The sequence below is a fragment of the Saccoglossus kowalevskii genome, chromosome 16 (genome assembly GCF_978046115.1).
Source record: "Saccoglossus kowalevskii chromosome 16, keSacKowa6.1, whole genome shotgun sequence".
Classification (NCBI taxonomy): Eukaryota; Metazoa; Hemichordata; class Enteropneusta; family Harrimaniidae; genus Saccoglossus; species Saccoglossus kowalevskii.
In genome coordinates this window covers 6,532,729-6,554,149 of record NC_140656.1, presented here as the reverse complement: position 1 = coordinate 6,554,149, position 21,421 = coordinate 6,532,729, and the positions used below count along the sequence as shown (strand labels likewise).

The 21,421-nt window shown below is 35.1% G+C and overlaps 1 protein-coding gene across 1 annotated transcript; it reads left to right on the top strand.

The window, feature by feature from the left end:
• Nucleotides 1–55: 55 nt before the first annotated feature.
• On the top strand, nt 56–19,135 carry LOC102809990 (uncharacterized). The gene is made up of 21 exons (XM_078013301.2): nt 56–334; nt 7,476–7,667; nt 8,246–8,437; nt 8,560–8,649; nt 8,907–9,074; nt 9,644–9,805; nt 10,174–10,360; nt 10,614–10,684; nt 10,885–11,140; nt 11,466–11,683; nt 11,823–12,049; nt 12,189–12,432; nt 12,525–12,693; nt 12,892–12,995; nt 13,075–13,279; nt 14,293–14,403; nt 15,072–15,271; nt 15,783–15,903; nt 16,058–16,200; nt 16,733–16,768; nt 16,983–19,135. Exons 2-21 carry the CDS (start codon nt 7,506–7,508, stop codon nt 17,181–17,183), a joined length of 3,267 nt encoding a protein of 1,088 aa, XP_077869427.2. The 5' UTR covers nt 56–334; nt 7,476–7,505; the 3' UTR covers nt 17,184–19,135.
• The last annotated feature ends 2,286 nt before the right edge of the window (nt 19,136–21,421 follow it).

The following is a 21,421-nucleotide window of genomic DNA, read 5'->3' as shown; positions in this document are numbered from 1 at the left end:
AAATACGGAAGCTCGAATGACGTCAGTGAAAGTAACCGAGCAAGACACGTACGCACCCCAGAAAACTAAATTAATTCGTTAATGTTTTGATATGTAACCAATTGCATATCGTACTTGCCTGGGTACCCATTCGCACATAGTACAGCTTTTTGACTGCGATTCTCACAACGATATAAAAAAACATCATTCAACAACAACAACAAGAATAATAATACGAAGGTCAAAGAATGTCCTTCCGGAGTTGAGTCACTGGATTTTCCCAGCTTGACTTACAACGATTACCCAAGAACTGGTTGGTCTACATTGGTGAAATTACTTACTGACGTTTGAACAGGTAGGTAATTTGTTTGAATACACGGCTCATTCCAGGAATTCCACATCTGGAATTAGGATGGCAGTGCTCCACTGCCAGTTGGCCTAAATTTTTGCGACGGAAAATGGCTGAAAATCTTAAACTTGAGAGGCAAAATTATCGACTCGACCATGAATATCGGCCCGTAACAGGGCGCATACTTCAAAACACAAAGCCCCAACACAACTATGGGATTACACAAATTCAGGCCACATCAATACTGTCGGTTTAAACAAACTGAAGTCCTCGAGAATATGTCTCTCATAAATTCAGCGGCACCAGCACAACGCACCATGCACGTTAGCTGCGGTTCCGTAGCTCTTTGGTGCGACCTAGAATCGAATTTCGCCCTAACAATTTCATTTGGACGTCTTTTTTTTAATTTTGTAGTTGTACGTCGAACATAGAGCTACGGGATCTATCACAGTTTAAAAACAGAAATCTGGCATACGTAAATTAAATCGCTTTTGCTTTCGATTACTATGGTGTGACGTACCTTTATTGTGAATTGATTGCTGGATGAATAACATACAAACTTTTGTTTGCAATTTGTGTGTATAAATAAGCAATAATTTGTGATATTTTACAATTACCGCGGAAACCAAGCAAATTACGAGAAAACGGCAGCCATTGACATCCCACACTCCCTAGCACAGAATAAATGTAATCTCGTTTGGCGGTCATGTGATACAGTGGTGGAAGAATAAAACTCACTCTTCCCGTTATTCTAATTGTTCCAAGAAAGCAATCACATACAGTATTTATAATTGTATGATTTTTGTTTAATAATAGAAACTAGTTGCATAAACGCAATTTATCTACTGATTTCGGTCACGTGGTACAAAATTATAGGTCTCGCGTAATTTGCTATAAACTCTGGAATACAAAATGGCGTCCTTCGTCTTGTTATTTTTCTGCGACTCGGTGTACGGTAAATAAAGTCATTTTTTATGACCACCGTCATCATTTCACAGCGCAAATAGGTTCTGGTCATTGTTTGGAAGTAAATAAACATAGTGAGTACTTTCGAAGGTCTTAAAATGTGATTTTCGCGACGACCAAATTTGGCATGTGGATTTTAACCGGTATTCAGTCGCACAAGGCCCCATAGCCCTATGGGCCGGCCAGAGTCAGTCACGTAAATAATGCGGTCGGCAACATAGGGCTATGATTCCACAGCTACATGCACGTTGGAAACTGAATATTGTAGTCGCCATGGACAAAACGTTGTTGAGTTCGAGTGTTGTTTGCGTACCACACTTCTGAAGTATGTGGTGGTTAAAAGGTCCGTTGAATACTTACAACGACTATAGCAATGAATATCTTTAAAACTACCGCCGTATATTACGTGTATAATTATCATTGGCAGAGCTCCAGAAGGAGTACCTACACTTTATGCAAATTTTTTAAAATTATGCTAATTTATTCATGACGTAGCAGTTTCTGTGCTCATGAATATTCATTAATTTGTGGTTCAATACATTTTAAAAGGGGCGATATATTATTTTTGGGAGAAGAGTTAGAAAGGGGGATTAGCAATCCTTAGGGGGTCAATACAAAAGAAGGGACCCATTTGGAGAGCAGCCATGCTCCTCGTGTCTGTTGTTGCACGTGACCTACAGCTGTCAACTGTGTTCGTTCTTCGACGACTTCGGCTGGCTTCCACGTGGGGTAGTATTCTTGTGTTCTGTTTTCCTGACTTGAGTTTTTGAATCCGCTGTTTATGTTTTTAACGTCTTTCATGTCTTTTGTAGGAGTGTCCAATCCGTGATTCGAACTTGCGATCTTTTAGTTCCCAGCGCACTGTCTTGTCCACTGTACCACGAGTGTCTTCACACAGGAGTTAGGATTTAAGTCCTATTCATAGGAGCACTGTCTTCACTAGCATTCAAAAATCTAACTAAACATACTGGATTCGAACCAGCGATCGCTCACATTGCTGTCATAGTACAAATCAACTGAGCTATGTGGTTGGTCGTGCAAATTAAATAATTTGTTGTCATATTTAGCTTTATTGCCAAATGGTGTTTGCGAGAAAAAGATGGGCAGGCAAGGGAATTGAACCCAGGTCCTCCTGATCACTATGTAGAGAACTGACCCACAAGACCACAATGGATTAACTGGATGTGTTTGCATTTGATAAGACTATATAGTGTGTATATATATATACAACATATTTCTATTATTGAGTTACAATTGTCCAAAAAATTGCCAATTTTGTGTTTTTTCTTGTGTAAACTACATGCATGCCATAACCCGTTAGTGTACATCTTGCCAATTGGGTGTTTGCCATTTGCGTTGCCCATACCTGACCCGACCCTAACCCTAATGTCAAGACACGTTCCTGTTAATAATTCCGTTGCCCATACCTGACCCGACCCTAACCCTAATGCCAAGACACGTTCCTGTTTATAATTGCTCAATAATGATACTCTGTTGTGCACTGTCTGCGGGTACTGTAAAATGACTAATTTTCATTGGGTGTAATTTTCACTGATTTACAATTTCAGGCATATTAAGTGGGTTTTAAATTCATGGTTTCGTCATTTAGATAATGTGTTCTATGCTAAATTGTACATATTCACTGTGTTTTAATTTAGCGCATTTTCCAGTCAGCGAAATAAGCTAAATTAAAACCCAGTGAATAATTACCCCATTTACAGTAAGTTGCATTGATGTCAACTGATTAAACAAGTCGCATTTAAGTAATTTCCACTATTAACAAGTGGTTAAATTGTGACAATAAATGTGTGGACAAATATTTGAGATTAATTTTGGTGTAGACAACTCTCGTTTAATTATTTTACACCATTACAAGTTGTTAAATTGAGAGAATAAATGTCTCAACAAATATTAAATACTTAGTTTGATGTAAACAACTCACGTTTGATTAATTCCCACAATTACAGGTTGTTAAATTGAGAGAATAAATGTACGGACAAATATTTTAGACTTATTTTGGTGTAGACAGCTATCGTTTAATTATTTTACACCATTACAAGTTGTTAAATTGAGAGAATAAATGTGCGGACAAATATTTTAGACTTATTTTGGTGTAGACAACTCTCGTTTAATTATTTTACACCATTACAAGTTGTTAACGTGAGAGAATAAATGTATGGACAAATATTTTAGACTTATTTTGGTGTAGACAGCTCTCGTTTAATTATTTTACACCATTACAAGTTGTTAAATTAAGAGAATAAATGTGCGGACAAATATTTTAGACTTATTTTGGTGTAGACAGCTCTCGTTTAATTATTTTACACCATTACAAGTTGTTAAATTGAGAGAATAAATGTGCGGACAAATATTTTAGACTTATTTTGGTGTAGACAACTCTCGTTTAATTATTTTACACCATTACAAGTTGTTAAATTGAGAGAATAAATGTATGGACAAGTATTTGAAACTTATTTTGGTGTAGACAACTCTCATTTGATTAATTCCAACAATTACAAGTTCTTAAATTGACAGAATGAATGTATGGACAAATATTGACCATTATATTTGTGAGTAAATACCTGTTGTTTAATTAATTTCCACCTCTACAAGGTTGAGAGAATAAATGTGTCGACAAATATTTGATACTTATTTAGGTGTAAGAACTCGTGTTTGACCAACTTCCACCATTGCAAGTTGCATAATGAAATAAATATACTGGTATCATTGGATATTTGATTTAATTGTGAAACTTTCTAACAAAATGTTAACTGCTGGCTTCGAACCCTCAATCAACAATTCCGCAGACACGGTATAAATTCCACAACACCACAGAAGATATTCGTCTGTTGCCTGAATTGTTTTCGTAATATAGGGAACGCCATCGACACTTTAACAAAACTTACCTTGACTTGGGTCTTGCTCATCTCATGTCACAATCTGTGAAACTGTTGAACAAATTGCGCGTCGTCCAGTTTAAGACGTTAGTTATTTTATTATTTATTCATTCAGTTTTGTATGGTGGAGTTTTGTGAGGTTTATTATTTTTTTGCGACGTTCTTTGTTTACTTGTTTACGGTTTGAAAGATTTCAGTTTATTTGATTTACGTTTTTACGGTAGCTCTGAGCGGGACTCGAACCCACTGTCTTTTCAAGCTGATTTTGTTTTATTTTGATGGCACGCTTGTGTACCACGCCACGACGTTGGTCGTTAAGTGGTGTTCATTTTTCTAACTACTCCAGTGTTCCGATGAGTTGAACGGAAAAGCCAAAACGATTGCTGGTTTCTGATTGCTTCGGTTCTGGTGAGTGTGTATCTAGTGTGATTCGAACCCATGTCGTTTGTATTGGGCGTTTTTTTATTTTCCATGTTAGCTACGCCGTAATATGCAACCACTTCCCCGTTTTATTGTGATTTTGAGTGTTTAATGATGTCTTCCTCACCCGTCACGCCATGACCCAGTTTCAACCACACGGCCATTTTGCAACACAGTTCGTGACCCTCGGCGTCACCCGACTGACTATATGAGCGTTCTGTTCAACTGTTAAGCTAGGATTTATTACCGTTATTATCATTATATTGTCACGTGATTTGTTTTACCTTATGTGTAATGTCTTAAGTATCTTTATTGTAATTTGTATATACCAATTCGTATATACCGAGGAAACGACCCCGATTGAAGGTCATGTATTTTATGACGTCACCAATTCGTGTGTAGGTACTGCTTCTAGATCTGTGCCTTATCATTTCATTAAGCTGGATGAAGTTGTACCCTGTAGTTTGAATAATATCGTTTAAGAAGTGTTCAGTCGCGAGCGAAACCATGATATAAATCGCACCGACTGTACAACGCCCTCTCTGTCGAACCTAGAACTATTTTAATACAAGGACGAGTCACGTGATGGCATATTTCATATGATCATGTGGAGCTGAATCACGACTCAGTGATGCAAACAGATGATACCTTATTTTGTTGCAAACACAAATAATTTGAGAAGTAGTTAGGTGTTGTATAAAAAATGCTGGCGTCGACTATTCAAATAGTTGTAATGGACGATTGCGCAATATATATACATAACTCTTGACATTGGACACAAAATACACGTGCCACGTATATCATGACAGTTCATTGTAATATAACAGTGTAATATAATTGTTGTTTGTGTGTTATGATTCCGCTTATGCAAAGACCAATTCTGTGGGATTTTCGGATTAACTGTTACCAATAAATAATACATCAACAAACCCGTACATACATTGCTGGCTTCAAAAAATAAACATATTCCTGAACCACATGAGGGCGGTATTTGGTGCTCTTCAACGTTCTCATTCTTGAACGTTCTACGATGGCAGTAAATTCGATGATTCGTATTTTATTTGTTTTACGTTTAAAGGGCGGCGTTCGCTGCGCCGCGTCCTGTTCGATATGGGGCGTACACACCGCGTGTAAAATATATTGTTTGTTTACATGAAATTCGAACACGCGCTGCAGGACGACCACCGCGCTTTAAAAGCAGCGATACATATATATGAGATAAACCTTATATTAATTTCGTGGTTATATACAATTAACTAAATATCTTTATATCTTAGATATTATTTATTTCTTAGTTTCCGCCGTTGGTTTAACAGTAAACGCCAACGCCATCGAACTATTGACATATACAACATGATTTAGATATCAGCAGCTTTTTAAGTAACTCTTTTTGAGTCGTGTCCAATGCTAGGGCCGACTTTAAGCGCTGATGCCGTCTTTTGCAGACACCCCTTTAATTTTCTGATCTGTACTATATCCCTGCTTGACATACGCCCTCAAGCGTGATCCACAGTAAATTTATTGTTCATTTCATCGTACTGACTTTCTAAATTCCGGGCTTACAGGCAACCCATGTCATAATAGCACCACTCGAAAAAACCACAGGAAACCGGGGATAATTGTGAATGAAAATGTGATGTTTGAACATGAGTTTGGAATTTTATTTAGGTATTAGCATGGAAAATATGTCGATGGTCCCCTGTCCCGGAAGCTGTATCCCAAGCAACCACGTGTTGTTCAAATGACGAGGCTTTGAAAAAATGATAACATTGTTAAATGTGACGACACATGCAGACACATGCAGACAGATACAACATGTGAAATGGTGTCTTGATTATGCGTGTACCGGTTATGATTGGACGTGCTTCTGAATTCAGTTTATTTCGTTGTATTTTATTGAAGAAAGTAAGTTGTTAATGAAAGAAATCTCCGATCCGGTGCCTGTTCTCTCGATATCTGTGGGTACCAGAAACGATGTGTTGAATGAAGCGAGCCCACTCCCCACTCAAATATTATTTAGAATATGTCGATTACTTTGAGCTCCCTACCCAGCAATTGTGTTTGTTTTCAGGCAGTTGGCTTAATTTTAACAACTGACGCAACGCTTACAATATTTTTTAGAAACGACGCAAGTTTTTGCACAATATCCCTTCCTTATCATTACGTGTATAAATCAAAACTATTTGCACTCAAATAGATGTGAGTACACGACACATCGAAATTTGAATGAAAGTATAATTATCTGGGGAGTGAATGCAAATATTTGGAAGCCGACCTTTCCTGATAGACTTGGCAGGGATTACATGGTTTCGCTGTATTTAGATTGTCATATAAAATAAACCTCTCGATGGTCGACGTTATGTGAAACTTCCTGTCAACATCCTAACTTCAACATGATTGTGCACATATATTTGTCTAAATTTGTGACGACAGTTGGAATTTGAAGTTGATTGTGGCAATCGCGATACATTTTTTATAGTATTTTTTTCATTTATAATATTTTTCTATCAAACCTTCGATTTACCGAGCAAATCTGTGAACCATTTACCTCAATTTGTTTCAAATAAACTGTCATCTTTTATTATAGTTTTCACATTGCTTTTAACATTGCGGTAAATGTTGTTGTATTTCTGGTCTTGTTTTGTAATGTTGTTAGTGATTTTAGAACAGTTATCCAAAACATGGCTAACATTGAAATGTTTTTGGTCATACCTACTAGTATCCCAGTCCGACTCTTTGTAATTGGTAATTTTCTAGTCTATAAAGAGAAATATGTAATTGCATTATTGGCAGTGTATACTATTAGTATATATGTAAGTACACAATTGAGTTGAATTATATTAATTTATGTTTTTTTGTTCCAGATAGTTGACAAACTAAAGTAATATTTAAAGATGAGTGAAGACCAGGGAAAGCTGCTTCAAGCTGTCACTAAATTACGTAACTTGATCGATCGCGGCAAACTGGTTCTTGTGATTGGGGAAGGGGCTTCTATTTTACCACAACCTGCCACAATTGATGACTGGTGGACGCTGTTTCCCAACTTACAAAATGAGGTACATTCACATAAATAGTATAGGTACATTTACGAGTATTTGGTAGATTTTTCCCGAGTGTTGCCATCACAACTATTTACCCGTGTTACATGTCCCTTATATACATAAACAAATCAATACAATATAATAGCGGCGAAAACAATGCACTTCTCGTTTGGAAATGATTGGATACATAATTCAGTTAGTGCTGCTCGAGTTTCCTTCATACATCTAAAATAGAATGTACTTGGTTCTGCAGTTAATCTGCAGTTAATCTACACACATTTGGATTTTTACTTGCAAGTTTATGACAAGAATATGTCTTCACATCTTCTGCTACTTGACAAATTCAGGAAGTGCAATACCCAGGGTCACATATCCTAGATTTCATAACTCCCGGGGTACATCACATGCCCAAGCGGGGTACTATGGAGTGAGGTAATATGATTTAACGCTGACAAATGCAGCGGTTAAACTAATTTGTATCTGTGTTATAACAGTACAACAGAATGATTGTAACAATGCTTAGATTTTGTTTGATATATGCGACTATATATATTTTTATAATTGCATAATAACTGTAATTTGTTATTCCTTAGAATGTTGCAGACATCCTTATTACAAAAGAACAATCCTACCTCGGCAAGCAGCAACATGGTCAATCTAGATTCCACAGTGTTCTTCGAGCTTTGGGTAAATTCCCACTAATCATTACCACTAACCTTGATGAACTTTTAGAACGCTTTCTCTGGAACAATGGTACGGACGGAGAAAAAATGTGCTTGAATCAGGTAATGTAACTAACAACTTGTAATGTTGAAAATATTAATCTGTCCATCTAAAAGCATCTAATAACAAATTATATATAGACCTTACAATTATTTGATTAGAATATCTTTCCGATATATTGCAGATTGCGAAGCTGAAAAATTGTTGGTCAAATTATCATCGTGGCTTCATTGTTAAATGTTTTGGTGACTCAGGATTTCAGACAAGAGCATCTGTAAGTATATACAGACCGTGATAGCCACATTTATTTATTGTTTTATGTAAGATACTTATTTTAAAATCGAATTGTCTATACGTTTAATTCTGATTGACTAATATTTTATATTAATTTATTGAGATGTGAACTGATGTATACATTTCTGGTTTATTCATTACGTGATATAATAGCGCATATGAGTTTTAAACAAACTTTCAACTTCTCTATTTTTTAATATAATAAGCGAATATAAATCACTCGATTCTATTCCGTAGGAATCACATAAAGAATACTTCTACTCATTGTGTGAAAAGCAGAGCTGCGATGAAAACAGTAAATTTATCCGTCAATTATTCGACGAATGCAGTGTTCTTTTTCTCGGTGTTGACGCAGACCACCCGCTTTATCAGCGTTTTATTAACAAGTTTGCCGTTTCCGCTAAGGTTTGTTAATACATACATATACCAGTATTTGTTAATACATTTACTAGTTTCTATTACTATCCTGTATCACACCCTAAAATGTTTAAAACTTACTTTTAACAAATACATGTTTTTATATATCAACCAGCCATAATATTACCACCGTTGGTCATGTGAATCATTCTTGTGGCCGTACGTTTTTACCTGCAAATCCTCACATTGCTCTTTGTCTATATGCATATTGTAAACTGTGCTACTTGTAAACCACTATGCACAATCAGATTGTGGTCCTTGGCTAAGACTCAGCAGCTTTAGTTATGGTGCATTATCTGGAGTTGTGCAATATAAGGAGATGCAGCTCAAATACAAAAGAGAACTTAACAAGGGTAGAATTTGAATCCGACAATCCAGCAGAACCTTTAACGACCGAGTTATTGCAGTTTCCAATAGCGATTCTTTTAAACAGACTCGTATACACTCTCTAAATCGTATGATTACCTGTACTAACCAATAAAATACATATAACAAGATAAAATAGATATATATTATACATTATAATTTCATAAATGTTATTTATTTTTCTATACTAGACCACTCATTACATTTTCAAACAAGGTGAATCTAACGAGAGGACATTCCAGCAGCATGGCAGTCTATTGAAACTCACTGTGGATTTAGAAATATGGGAATTTGCACAACACTTGAGCAGCGGCAAGGGAATACAAAATATTGACGACATTCAACATGGCAAGGTATATATAATATTTGATTCGCTCAGTGTGATGTTACTGATGAAATTTTAGAATACTCGTCGTCATATCATGCGACCTTCCGTACTTACTGTCTGTGCCAGGAGTAGATTTGCTATTATATGACTTCCATTTATGATCGGTGTACAACATGTCTCTATGGATTGGATTTGATTATATAAGAATGCTATATAAAAGTGAAATAGGGGGCATACATATTTTACAAGTGTTTCATCAATAATACGCCAGATAACAAGTACACAGGACAGTTGTGATATGTGCTACGCATACACGACTTTTGACTAATATGAAAACAGCATATTGGTATTGAAATATATGTTTATATTGTTATTATATACTGTTAATTGTAGATTTATGAGATTTCGTTCCTGGCAACCCAGCGTGAGAGTTACTTAAAACAACAGCTTCTACTAGAACAACATGCTACAGAAATTGCATACCATACTACTAACATAACGAATGCACTGACAACGGATGAATTATTAGAGAAAGCTTTCAGACCTTCACTTGTCAATATTTACAAGAAAGACCCATTCGGTTAGTAAAATTTCATACACATAGTCAGCATGGTGTAATGTAGACTGTTATACAAATTGAGGATATCTCCACCTTAAATATCTACATATATCTACAAGGCTATAGGTTTCCTTCTATCATGCTGCTATTCTTAAAAGACTTGCAGATCTGTAATTTGGTAATTTTGCCTGTTGATACAATACAATAATTAAAATATCGTATTTATATATCTGATTTTCATGTCAGTGAATTTTTATTGTAATATGTATGCTAGGTAGCTTCTCGGACAATACGGTTGACAAATGTCTTGAGGCAATGCATAAGAGGAAGCAACACCTCATTCAGGTATGTGTTCTATTAGTGTTATATTTTAGAAAACAAAATTTATTTCTTCCTAACATTGATGAACACGTTTTCACTAATGTTAGTTCGTATGTAGAATGATAGAAGGAGAGATATTCTGTAGTATGAAGGATGATCATTAGGGAAATACTCTTAAATGGAAACTAATGGTTTTTAACCTTGGTTGAACGTGTATGGTACAGGCTATCAACAATGGAATAAAGGTCATCGCTGTGTTTCTCTATGAAGAAGTGCTGGCGGAAATCGACCCTGCCAAACAGAAGGATGAAGAGAAGAGAAAGATGGCTCTTCGAAAACACGCACAGGCTATTTTACTGTGCAATACCCTCTTGAAAACAAAGAGTTCTCTTGAATTGCTGATGGTAGAAGGCAAAGAGAAAGACTCTACAGACACGCAGAGACTTAAGAAAGAAACGTTTGCGATTATAAAATTGAAGGGTACATATACTAACGGTTATTTATTTTAAATCAAAGTTGTATATATTCGAACCACCTAATGTGTCTTCAATATCTGAACTAGTGTAGCTACAATTATAGCGTGTAACACGCTTAAACATAACAATATAAACCGAATAATGAATGGCTAAATTGATAGAATCACGCTGAGAGGAGAATATCCTTTGAACGATCTAGAGTGAACAAATACACACATATGAAGCATGATCGACACAATTCTATATATTCATACAATGTATAGTGAATTTCGTATATATAGATTTGCTATAATGATTCTATTCATATCTTATTCAAATTTATATTGTAGGAGGTATAGACGAAGCCAGTTGTTACGCAGAAACTGCAACAGAAGGCCAAAAATCTGTCAACGTGACAACTCATTTAGTGGTTATCAACGGTGAGGAAGTTGCTAGGAGAAGGAAAATATTTGACACAAGTCGTGAACGAGCATGGGACTGTGATAGAAGTGTATTGAAACTCACAGCAGCGGTTTTACAATACAACAAAGGAGTTGATGCAATTGATGTGAGTGACACTTCTTAGTACTAACTTGTGAAACATCGAACATCTTTTGTATTCTTCATCGTTTAGCGGGATTGCAAGTATTCTTTATTTGTCTACTTTGATTTTTGTCATCTATTGATTTAATTTCTTCTTATTTAAGTCGGAAGATCTTAAACGGCTAAAAAGTCTCCATGATGTGCACTTGATTGTTGACAAGGACAATATAATTCCAAGTAAATTGGAACCTCTAGGAAAAGGTCAGTTTGGTGAAGTATACAAGGTGGTGGACGGAAAAGGGCATACATATGCCTTAAAAGTATTAAAAGAGCTAGACGAAGCTGACTTTAATCAACTGATTGATTTCAGAAGAGAAGTTGACACTTTAAGGTATATAATGCTGCATGTAAGACTTTTGTTTATCGATAAACATCTAGATATTGTACTAATTCTCGTCCTAGAATCACCAGTCGACCTCGTCTATGGCTGCATTGAGATGTAATCCAGGGTTTTGTTGTACTTTTTACAGAAAGGCTTCTCATCCTAATATCATAAAATTGGACGACGTTGAGAGACAAGGAAATCGACTCTGTCTGAAATTGGAGTTCATAGATGGATGTGACCTGCGTAAACTCATTCAACCAGTGGATGGGAAACCTAAACCCCAAAGCAACAGTTTCACTTTGAAATGTGCAACGCAAATCGGTTCTGCATTGGCACATTTGCATAAACTAGGAATCGTTCATAGGGACGTTAAGGCAGAAAATGTTCTAGTGAGTAAACATTTAAACGAATCACCATATTCTTTTTTAAACTTTGGTGTAAAATTCGTAACAATATTTCAAAAATTCGCTTTTCATTGCAGGCCACCAAAGACCAAATGACATTCAAACTTGGAGACTTTGGCTTAGCTCGTACCACGCGGGGCACTTTGAGTAGAAAAACTATGGTTGGATCTATGCGTTATATGGCTCCTGAAGTAAAGACCACTGGTGGATTGAACTACTCTGGGAAAGCTGACATTTATAGTTATGGTAATTACACCAATATTGAATTGTTTGCTGGATTGTTACACACTGAAGTCACGTGATTAAATTTATGTTTTCATATTATGACTCAAAGATCAGTCAGTTTATTTCACATTACATTTTTACTTAATTGCCTATAGATAATAAATTAAATACTAACCTTATTTATATTCGCCATTTTGAAACTAGTATGTTGCATTACAGGGCTTATGTTGATCGAGGTGGTGTCTGGTAATTACATATTTGCAAATATCGAAGATGCTGAAATGGTGTATAATCAAAAGGAATCGTTAGTCCCACCAATTCCTGTAAGTAGTAGACATTATCGCAGATTGTACACATATTTACCACGAATAGGCTTCTAAATACTAATTGTTCTTCGTGTAGGCATCCTGCGAGTCGTCGCATGGTATTGCGATGAAGACTGTTATCGAGCTTTGCCTTAAGCCTCACAGAAAACGACCGAGTATGGATGTGATCTTAGGCACCCTGATATCCACTGGGGAACCTGACGCTGGTGTAAATTTGAAAACTAACTCAGATGCAGATAGTGTCGAACTTGTTTGTCTTGGGACAGGAAAGGGAACAACTGGTTAGTCACTCGAAGTATTATTATTCAGCTTTAATTGGCTTGCCCGTAATGTAGTGAAGGGAAAGTCATATTAGAGGAAAAATGTCTAGCGTCGTCGTCGCTTTTTTTTACGATGACTAATAATATTTAGCCAATAACTAATAATATTTAGCCAATCGCTGTCAAACGTATATATATATATATATATATATATATATATATATATATATATATATATATATATATATATATATATATATATATATATATATATATATGGCATATGGCTATCTGTAGGTATAACAGTCCTGTATAGATTTTGGAGTTTATCTTCTAACAATTGTATGTTGGGTGATTTTTGAATGTGTATATTGGAAAACTTCAGGGTGTAGTGGTTAACCTTTGCTCAGCAATTGGGCGATCGAGAAAATCCCATGCTAGAAACTTTTAGTTCTTTATATTATTATTTTTTGAATGCGAATTTTAGTTTTCAAGTGTTTTTAGTTTCAAATTATTTGTTGCCCTTTCAGCATTTTCTTTGATTTTCTTATGTCACATTGTTTTGTAAATGTTAACAATAGAGGGCGTCCTTTAATTGTTTTGTTCAATAACGTCAGTGTTTAACATTTTCAATGAATACCCAACTAACCTAATCTACTGTTCTATTTTTAACCATTTTAAGGGGACAGTGCTGGTATTAATTATGGCTAAACCATTCAGCAAAATATGGATAGATGTGCAGTCATGATTTCTAGCAATTTAACTAATCCTATTTTGGGAATACAAGGGTCAGGTCATTGAACTTAAATTAAACAGCATAGATAACTTAAACACTTTTGTCCCGTGTTACTGTACATAATGCACACAATACATAACACTTGCTTTTGAATTCTTTTAAATAGTTTCTTTAAAGAGCCATTATGAGTAACTGCAAAAACAGGAAAATCAGAATTAACAAGTGTATAATTCACACACTGTAAAGTCACGGTAGGTTGTCTGGATTTCACCCACTAAGCAATTTTTTTATTTTTCAGCTGTACTATCTGGAGATCCAAGTTCATCATTCGTTATTCAGGTTAACGGAAAACGATTATTGTTGGTTGATGTCGGTCTTGGTGTTTTAAAGTCGTATAAAGAATATATTGGTCAGTTGCTATGGTTACTCTATTTGTGTTTTGTATCTGTTGCTTGGCAATGTGTGACGTTGAGCGTTACCACAATTCGCATGTTCTTTATTGCATTATACAACATAATATATAAATGAATGTATTACATGCAGTGGATTAAGTGTTTAGTGAAATGAAAACGGAGCAAGAAACAAAATATAAATCAAATCCGTATCAACAGAGGACCATTCATTGGCATATTATTAAATTCCAAGTATAAAAGACGGTATTAGAAACATTATTTTGGTGCGCTGTGTCTCCGTAGATGTGGCTTTATATACATATTTACACTTTCCACCCAATACCAATACGAAATGTGGTGATTAACGTACGGACCAATCAGAATATTTTTTTACTTATTACATAGTCAAGATTCCATTTTTCTCTGTGTAAATCAATTGTAATGATCGTAATCATGCCTGGAAGTTCTTATTAAAAGATAAATTAAAATTACAAGCACATATACGAACATATAAACACGAAACAACAACGCGCTCCTTGTTACGCGACGTCGCACTATATCAAAAATAAAATAAAATAATATATTGAAATAGCGTGTAGTAGTATAATTTTCATAATTCATATAATAATATAATTATTCTGTTAGACCACATGCAGTTAAACTTTCTGTTCTAAACTCATCACAGGAGAGCTATTTCCACCGAATATATTCGTCACTCACAATCATTCGGATCATGCTGCTGAGCTTCCACTAGGATTGACTCTGTTTGCTGCAAAGTTACTGGAAGTTCAAAAGGGTATAAGGATTAGCATTTTGGCGGGACCGGAAGTAATCACAAAATTAAGAGATCACCGTATGGATGAAGTATACAGCGGAATATCAAAGGTAGCCGTCTTTTAAAATATATGATGTCATGTATTTTGAAAACTAAATCATCCACGAGAAAATTGTATTGTATATTATATTGTATATGTAGCCAGGTGGTTCCAGAACTACTTTGAACAAACTCCGGTTGGGCCTATAACTACCTCGCTTGACTCGACGTTTATGCGCCAAATATTTACAGCACAATACAACAGCGTGATATAATGTTTTTTTTCTTTAATTATGTACATTGATTGCATCGTCATGAGAAGTGGGCACACTTTCGTCGTTGTGACAACATTTAGTTGTTATAACAACGGGGAACCTGTCATCTATCGATCACGAAAATTAGCATATTACGATAAAATCGTTACTAGCTAGCCCTAATTAATTGCCAATTAACCTCACAGTCCTCCACTTACCGAGAAGGTCAAAATACTAGTAGCCATTGAAGAAGTATAGTAGTAGGGTACCAAGGCTAATATGTAAGTGGCCGTGATCTAGGATTAATGCCTTTTGATTTATTTTTTAGAAACAACTTGAATCGTTTGTTCAGTGGACAGAATGCCGTGAAGCTGACCGCGTCTATTTAGACAGTGACAAAGTATATTGTCTTCAAACATTCAAGAGTCAACATTCAGAAACATGTTATGGTAAGAGACATTTCATAGCGAGTTTGTTATTGAATTGTTCCCCTGACGTACACAGCATGGCACTTCGCTACACTATGACATAGCCATCGTCAGTAGGAGGGCGCCGGGTTTGATATTCTGTTCTAAATAGTAACATATTTTTGTGCATTTACAGGTTTTCTTCTGTATTCCAATGGTATTCCTATTCTTGGTTACACTGCGGATTCTGGTTATAACGAAGCATTATATGGGAATATATTTAGTGCCACTACAGTTATTATTGATGCACGAATAAATGGCAACGCTGAACATGCTTCGGTATGTTGAGTATGTTTACTTACATTATAAGATGTATTCACCCACACGGTCAAATATCAAAATTCCTTTGTTTTAAACTGTTACATTAATTACGATGACTGTGTAACAAAGTTGGCAGATGTAGAATGGTGATAACTAATTATATTGACGGCGACACTGAATACATGTAACATGCAGTAAAATATGGGACTTCAAGAACTGACCAATCCCAGTAATTTCGACTAAAGTTTAAAGTGTCTGAAATTAACGCCAACATTTTAGCGTCTTGAAAACTAGAGAAATCATATGTTTTAACATGTGTGTAAAATCTACATGTGTGTAATCCTACTTATAATTTGTCAAATGATATTTATTATTTTGTTCTACAGCATGTGTTGAGTAGATCGTATAAAGCGTCAGATCCTTATAGCGATTGTTGTACGTGTTTCCAATAGTAGATCTAGCTGAGCAATATATATTCTTTTAAATTACTAGCTCGTCTTCTCTCAATTTCCGGTAGAAATAACTATTTTAATGATTTTATTAATTGCAGTTTGATGAAATAATTGCATATACAGAAAAAATACAGGTTAGTAACATTGTATAATATTCAGAAATTATGTTTTAGCTGCGAATACCGTCATGAACTCCATTCTTAGCTTTATGTAGCGGTGTAGAATCTTTGAATAAATTTATTATACGGCTAATGAAAAATGACAACAAGGTAACTGCATAATACCGCTTCACCGCCATATCATGTAACTATTGTTTCCGGGGCAATAAAGCACGCATTTATTTTACAGGAGAAAAAGAAATATCTGATCATCGGATATGGTACACCAGAAGAGTGGCCGCAAAGGAAGGACATGTCTCATTTAAAGCAAATGCACCAGGGCGCCGCGTATGCGCTATGGCCTTTCGATAAATGGGACGAAGAAATCCGTGGTTCTGATAAATTGGCGCCTGAATTTCAGAGATACAAAAAGGTTGAAGACGCAATATAGAATGTGTCAATTAGTATAACATATATTTAATATATTTAGTGTTTATTCAGTGTTTTCCATTTTTAGTCCCCGTTCGGACACAGTCCGAAAACGGGGACTTATGTTTTGACCTCCGTGTGTCCGTGCGTGCGTGCGTGCGTGCGTGCGTGCGTCCGAACCTGTATCTTAGAAATGCCTGGATCAATCATAATCAAATTTCACACATACATCATACATGATATTATACATATGCACGTCAATTTGTTTCACGATCTGATTCAAGATGGCCGAATGGTGGCCATTTTTGTGCTAAAAATCCTAAAAATCAACCATTTCTCGGCTGTTTACAGATGGATTTTGTTTAAACTTGGTATATACATTAGACATTATGGGACCTTGATGCAAATAATTTAGTTTTTCACTGATTATGTTCAAATTTTAAATATTCATTATACATTATGTCATAGATAGACAAATATATTGGTTTGACGATCCTCTTCAAAATGGCCAAATGGTGGCCTTTTTTTGTGCTAAACAATCATCAAATATCAAGCATTTCTGGCATTTATGGATAGATTTCGTTTAAACTTGGTACATATATTAGACATTACAGGTTCCTGATGCACATCATTTATTTTTCAGATCGGATTCAAAATGGCTGTCTGGCGGCCATTTTGTTTTAATGAATGGGCTTGTAGACCCATATCTCCGACTTGTTTTGACTGATATTTTCAAATTTTAAATATTCATTATACATCATGTCATAAATAAACAGGTATATTGGTTTAAATATCCTATTCAAAATGGCCGAATGGTGGTAATTTTTGTGCTAAAAATCATCAAATATCAAGCATTTATGGGTGGATTTCGTTCAAACTTGGTACATACATTAGACATTACGGGTTCCTGATGCTCGTCATTTTATTTTTCAGATTGGATTCAAAATGGCTGATTGGCGGCCGTGTTGTTTTAATGATTGGGCTTCTAGAGCCATATCTCTTAAATGCTTTGACTTATTATATTTAAATTTTATATATTCGTTATACATCATGTTATATATATATATATATATATATATATATATATATATATATATATATATATATATATACATGTATTCAAAATGGCTGATTTTGAATGCTGTTCCAGAGCAATATCTCTCAATATGGACAAGTACTTGTTTGACGATCAGATACAAATGTCAATCATTTTAATGTTAAAAAATCATATTCCTGACATGGTTATATTCAAGCTATATTACTATAAACAAAACTATATATTATAAATTTGATAACTAACGGGGTCTGTGCCATGCATGGCTTGTTTTAAACTAACATTGCATCTGATAGGCGAAAACGTTTAGATTTAGGCAATATTTGGTAGTTATTTTCTTAACCGTATCGCATTTTTATTATCTGGGACTTGTAGCATAGGTTTTGTCATCATTAAATTGTGTACAGAGAACGATTCCGTGTCATATCTTCAAATAGAATATGATATAGAGGTTTTAAGGTATTTAGTATACCATGTATTAATTACAGTACATAGGGATTCGGAATTGTGAGAAACTCATGCTTATCAATGTCTCGAGATCCAACATTTTGTCAATTTGAGCGATCATCCGCAAACATATATATATATATATATATATATATATATATATATATATATATATATATATATATATATATATATATATATATATATATATATATATCTTCACATTTTCATTATTTGTGTGATAAGTACACTACAGTACGGAAATAGTTAAATAGTTCAGGTTAGCCCAAACTCGTTAATTGGTATAGAGATTCGTCCAGTCAAAACGTTAACCATGAACGTGTCACTATTCAGATTTATTCAGTGCTTTCAAAATACATATTTCTTTTGCAGAGTTTGAATATGTGATTTACAGATAAGCCTGATCAAGAGCGAATGACATAGCAGAATAAAATAAATTAACATAAGAATAAGAGTGATAATAATAATTTGTACTGTGTTTGAGAGCACGCGGGCCGCCATTTCATACCCGTGGACACCCTACTACTACCACAAGTTGCAAAATTCAAGTTTGTTATAACCAAAAACGAACTTTGAATTTAAAAGTCAACCAATATGTTGGCCTGTGTGGAGTCGTCATATTTCGTACAGCAGACGATAAACCGAGAAACAACATTCTGAAATTTAGAAATCAACACCATGTCTCGTGCATCAGACAATACAGTAATCACGAACTGATGAGGGCGTGGACCAACATTTCTTAATTCATGACATGCTTTGAAGATGATAAAATGACGTTTCTCCCATAGCCATCTCATTGGCACCAACGTTTCGTTCACGGAAACTAATGTACACCTGCGCATGCGCCAGATGGCCATAGCGTGTCATTACATACAAACAAGCGTCTACCCATGAGCCTTTACATTTTAGCGTGTGTTGTTGTCGTCGCTTGGGACTCATTTCCCGCGCGTGTAAAGGTGACGACCCTCCCGCTTTAATATGTATTACAACTATTTTTGTGGTTACTTCGGTTTCGTGAGCAATTAAATTTAACCAATTTTTATGCACCCAGGTTTTAATATCATGACTGCAATTTGACAAATTGTCCTGTCCTTTCTTATAATTTGGTTTAATGGTCATGTATAATTGTGTGTACAATAGTAGATAATAGATCGTATCACTCGATACCACAATACGTGGAGGCGTGCCTACTAAATAAAATATTACCCTGCAGCATGTGAAAGATGGATAGATGAGTGTTGAACAATTTTGGTGAAATCAAAGTGATTTTTGAATTGATCAAGACACAATCTTGCACCTAGCTCCGAATCTACTCCGTACAATGACAACCATTGCATTGCATTGTCTGAATTTGTTAATTATTTCTCTCAAAAAACATTTACTGTAAAAGAATATTTATATTACGTATTACACCTATGTATTAAACAACACAATGTATGTATTATCATACGACGTGGTATTACTGGTAATTATTCATAAATACGTGGACCGGCTAAACACTACGAGTTACGTGGCTGGTGTAATTATGTCACGTGAGTTATCTTTACAGCTGTACGTTTAGAGACATCTCCAAATACTTTCATTCTAAGCTTGTTACGTTCATTGGCTCTAACCCTAGATTCACATAGAAACTGCTACCGCCTCCGGCGTTACCATCATCCAACGTAAGAGAACATGGGTGAAAATGTATACATTCGGTTATTATAAACATTTCTTGTTCCCCCAATTGTTAGCTTCATGTCTGTTTCCATTTGCGAACTGTGGAAGTTTTGTCAAGCAGCAAAAAATATAAAACAGACGAATCCCTAAAATCACTACACTGCATATTGCCACAAGAATAAACTTGCTACGTAAAGTGTCCGTGTATATTTAAAGCGGGAGGGTCGTCACCTGCGCACGCACGCGAATCGAGTCCCAAGCGACGCGATAACAACACACGCTAAAAACGCAAAGGCTCACGGGTAGACGATTGTTTGTAAACAATGACACGCTACGGCCATCTGACGCATGCGCAGGTGACGCCTCCCTCGCTTTAACGTTACTTCCTTTCTGTTCACCCAGTATAACATTATACATTAATACCTTGTACATAATTCACGCATAGTTCACAGTGCGATTATCAATGGGTAAAATGGTAATGATAAAACAACTTTATTGTCAATTGTGTTAGTACAGATGTGACAAGAATAATTACATTGCACGACATTGAAATAATACTTATAAATAGCCTTATTCCATTTGGAGACACACAATGTACATTATTTGGAAAATCAATTCTTTATACGTAAATATTAAAATGGTGTTAATATAGATAATATTTTTGTTTTGTATACAATGTAAATATTTTCAAATAATATAAATTAAACTAATTAACTTTACAATACTTATTAATTGATAAAAAAACGTAATATATACAAATCATATTGCATTAGTATATAGGACAACGAACTGTGTACTTTAATTGGGAGTTCATCTGATTTTGTGAACTCAAATAATAAACAATTAAAAATATATACAATTAAACTTTCGATTAAAGTATATACACTCTAACCTGTGGTGCTCTATCCTTAACCAATACTAACCATAGTAAATACACTTTTCCTCTATTGGCACCTTGAAATTTATTTTTTGTTTTTCAAATTAAGAAATATGATTTTTTATTTTAGCAAAATATAGTACCATAATATTTTATATAATACGTCCAAAAATAATTGATGACGTTAACTATGTTCACGCGT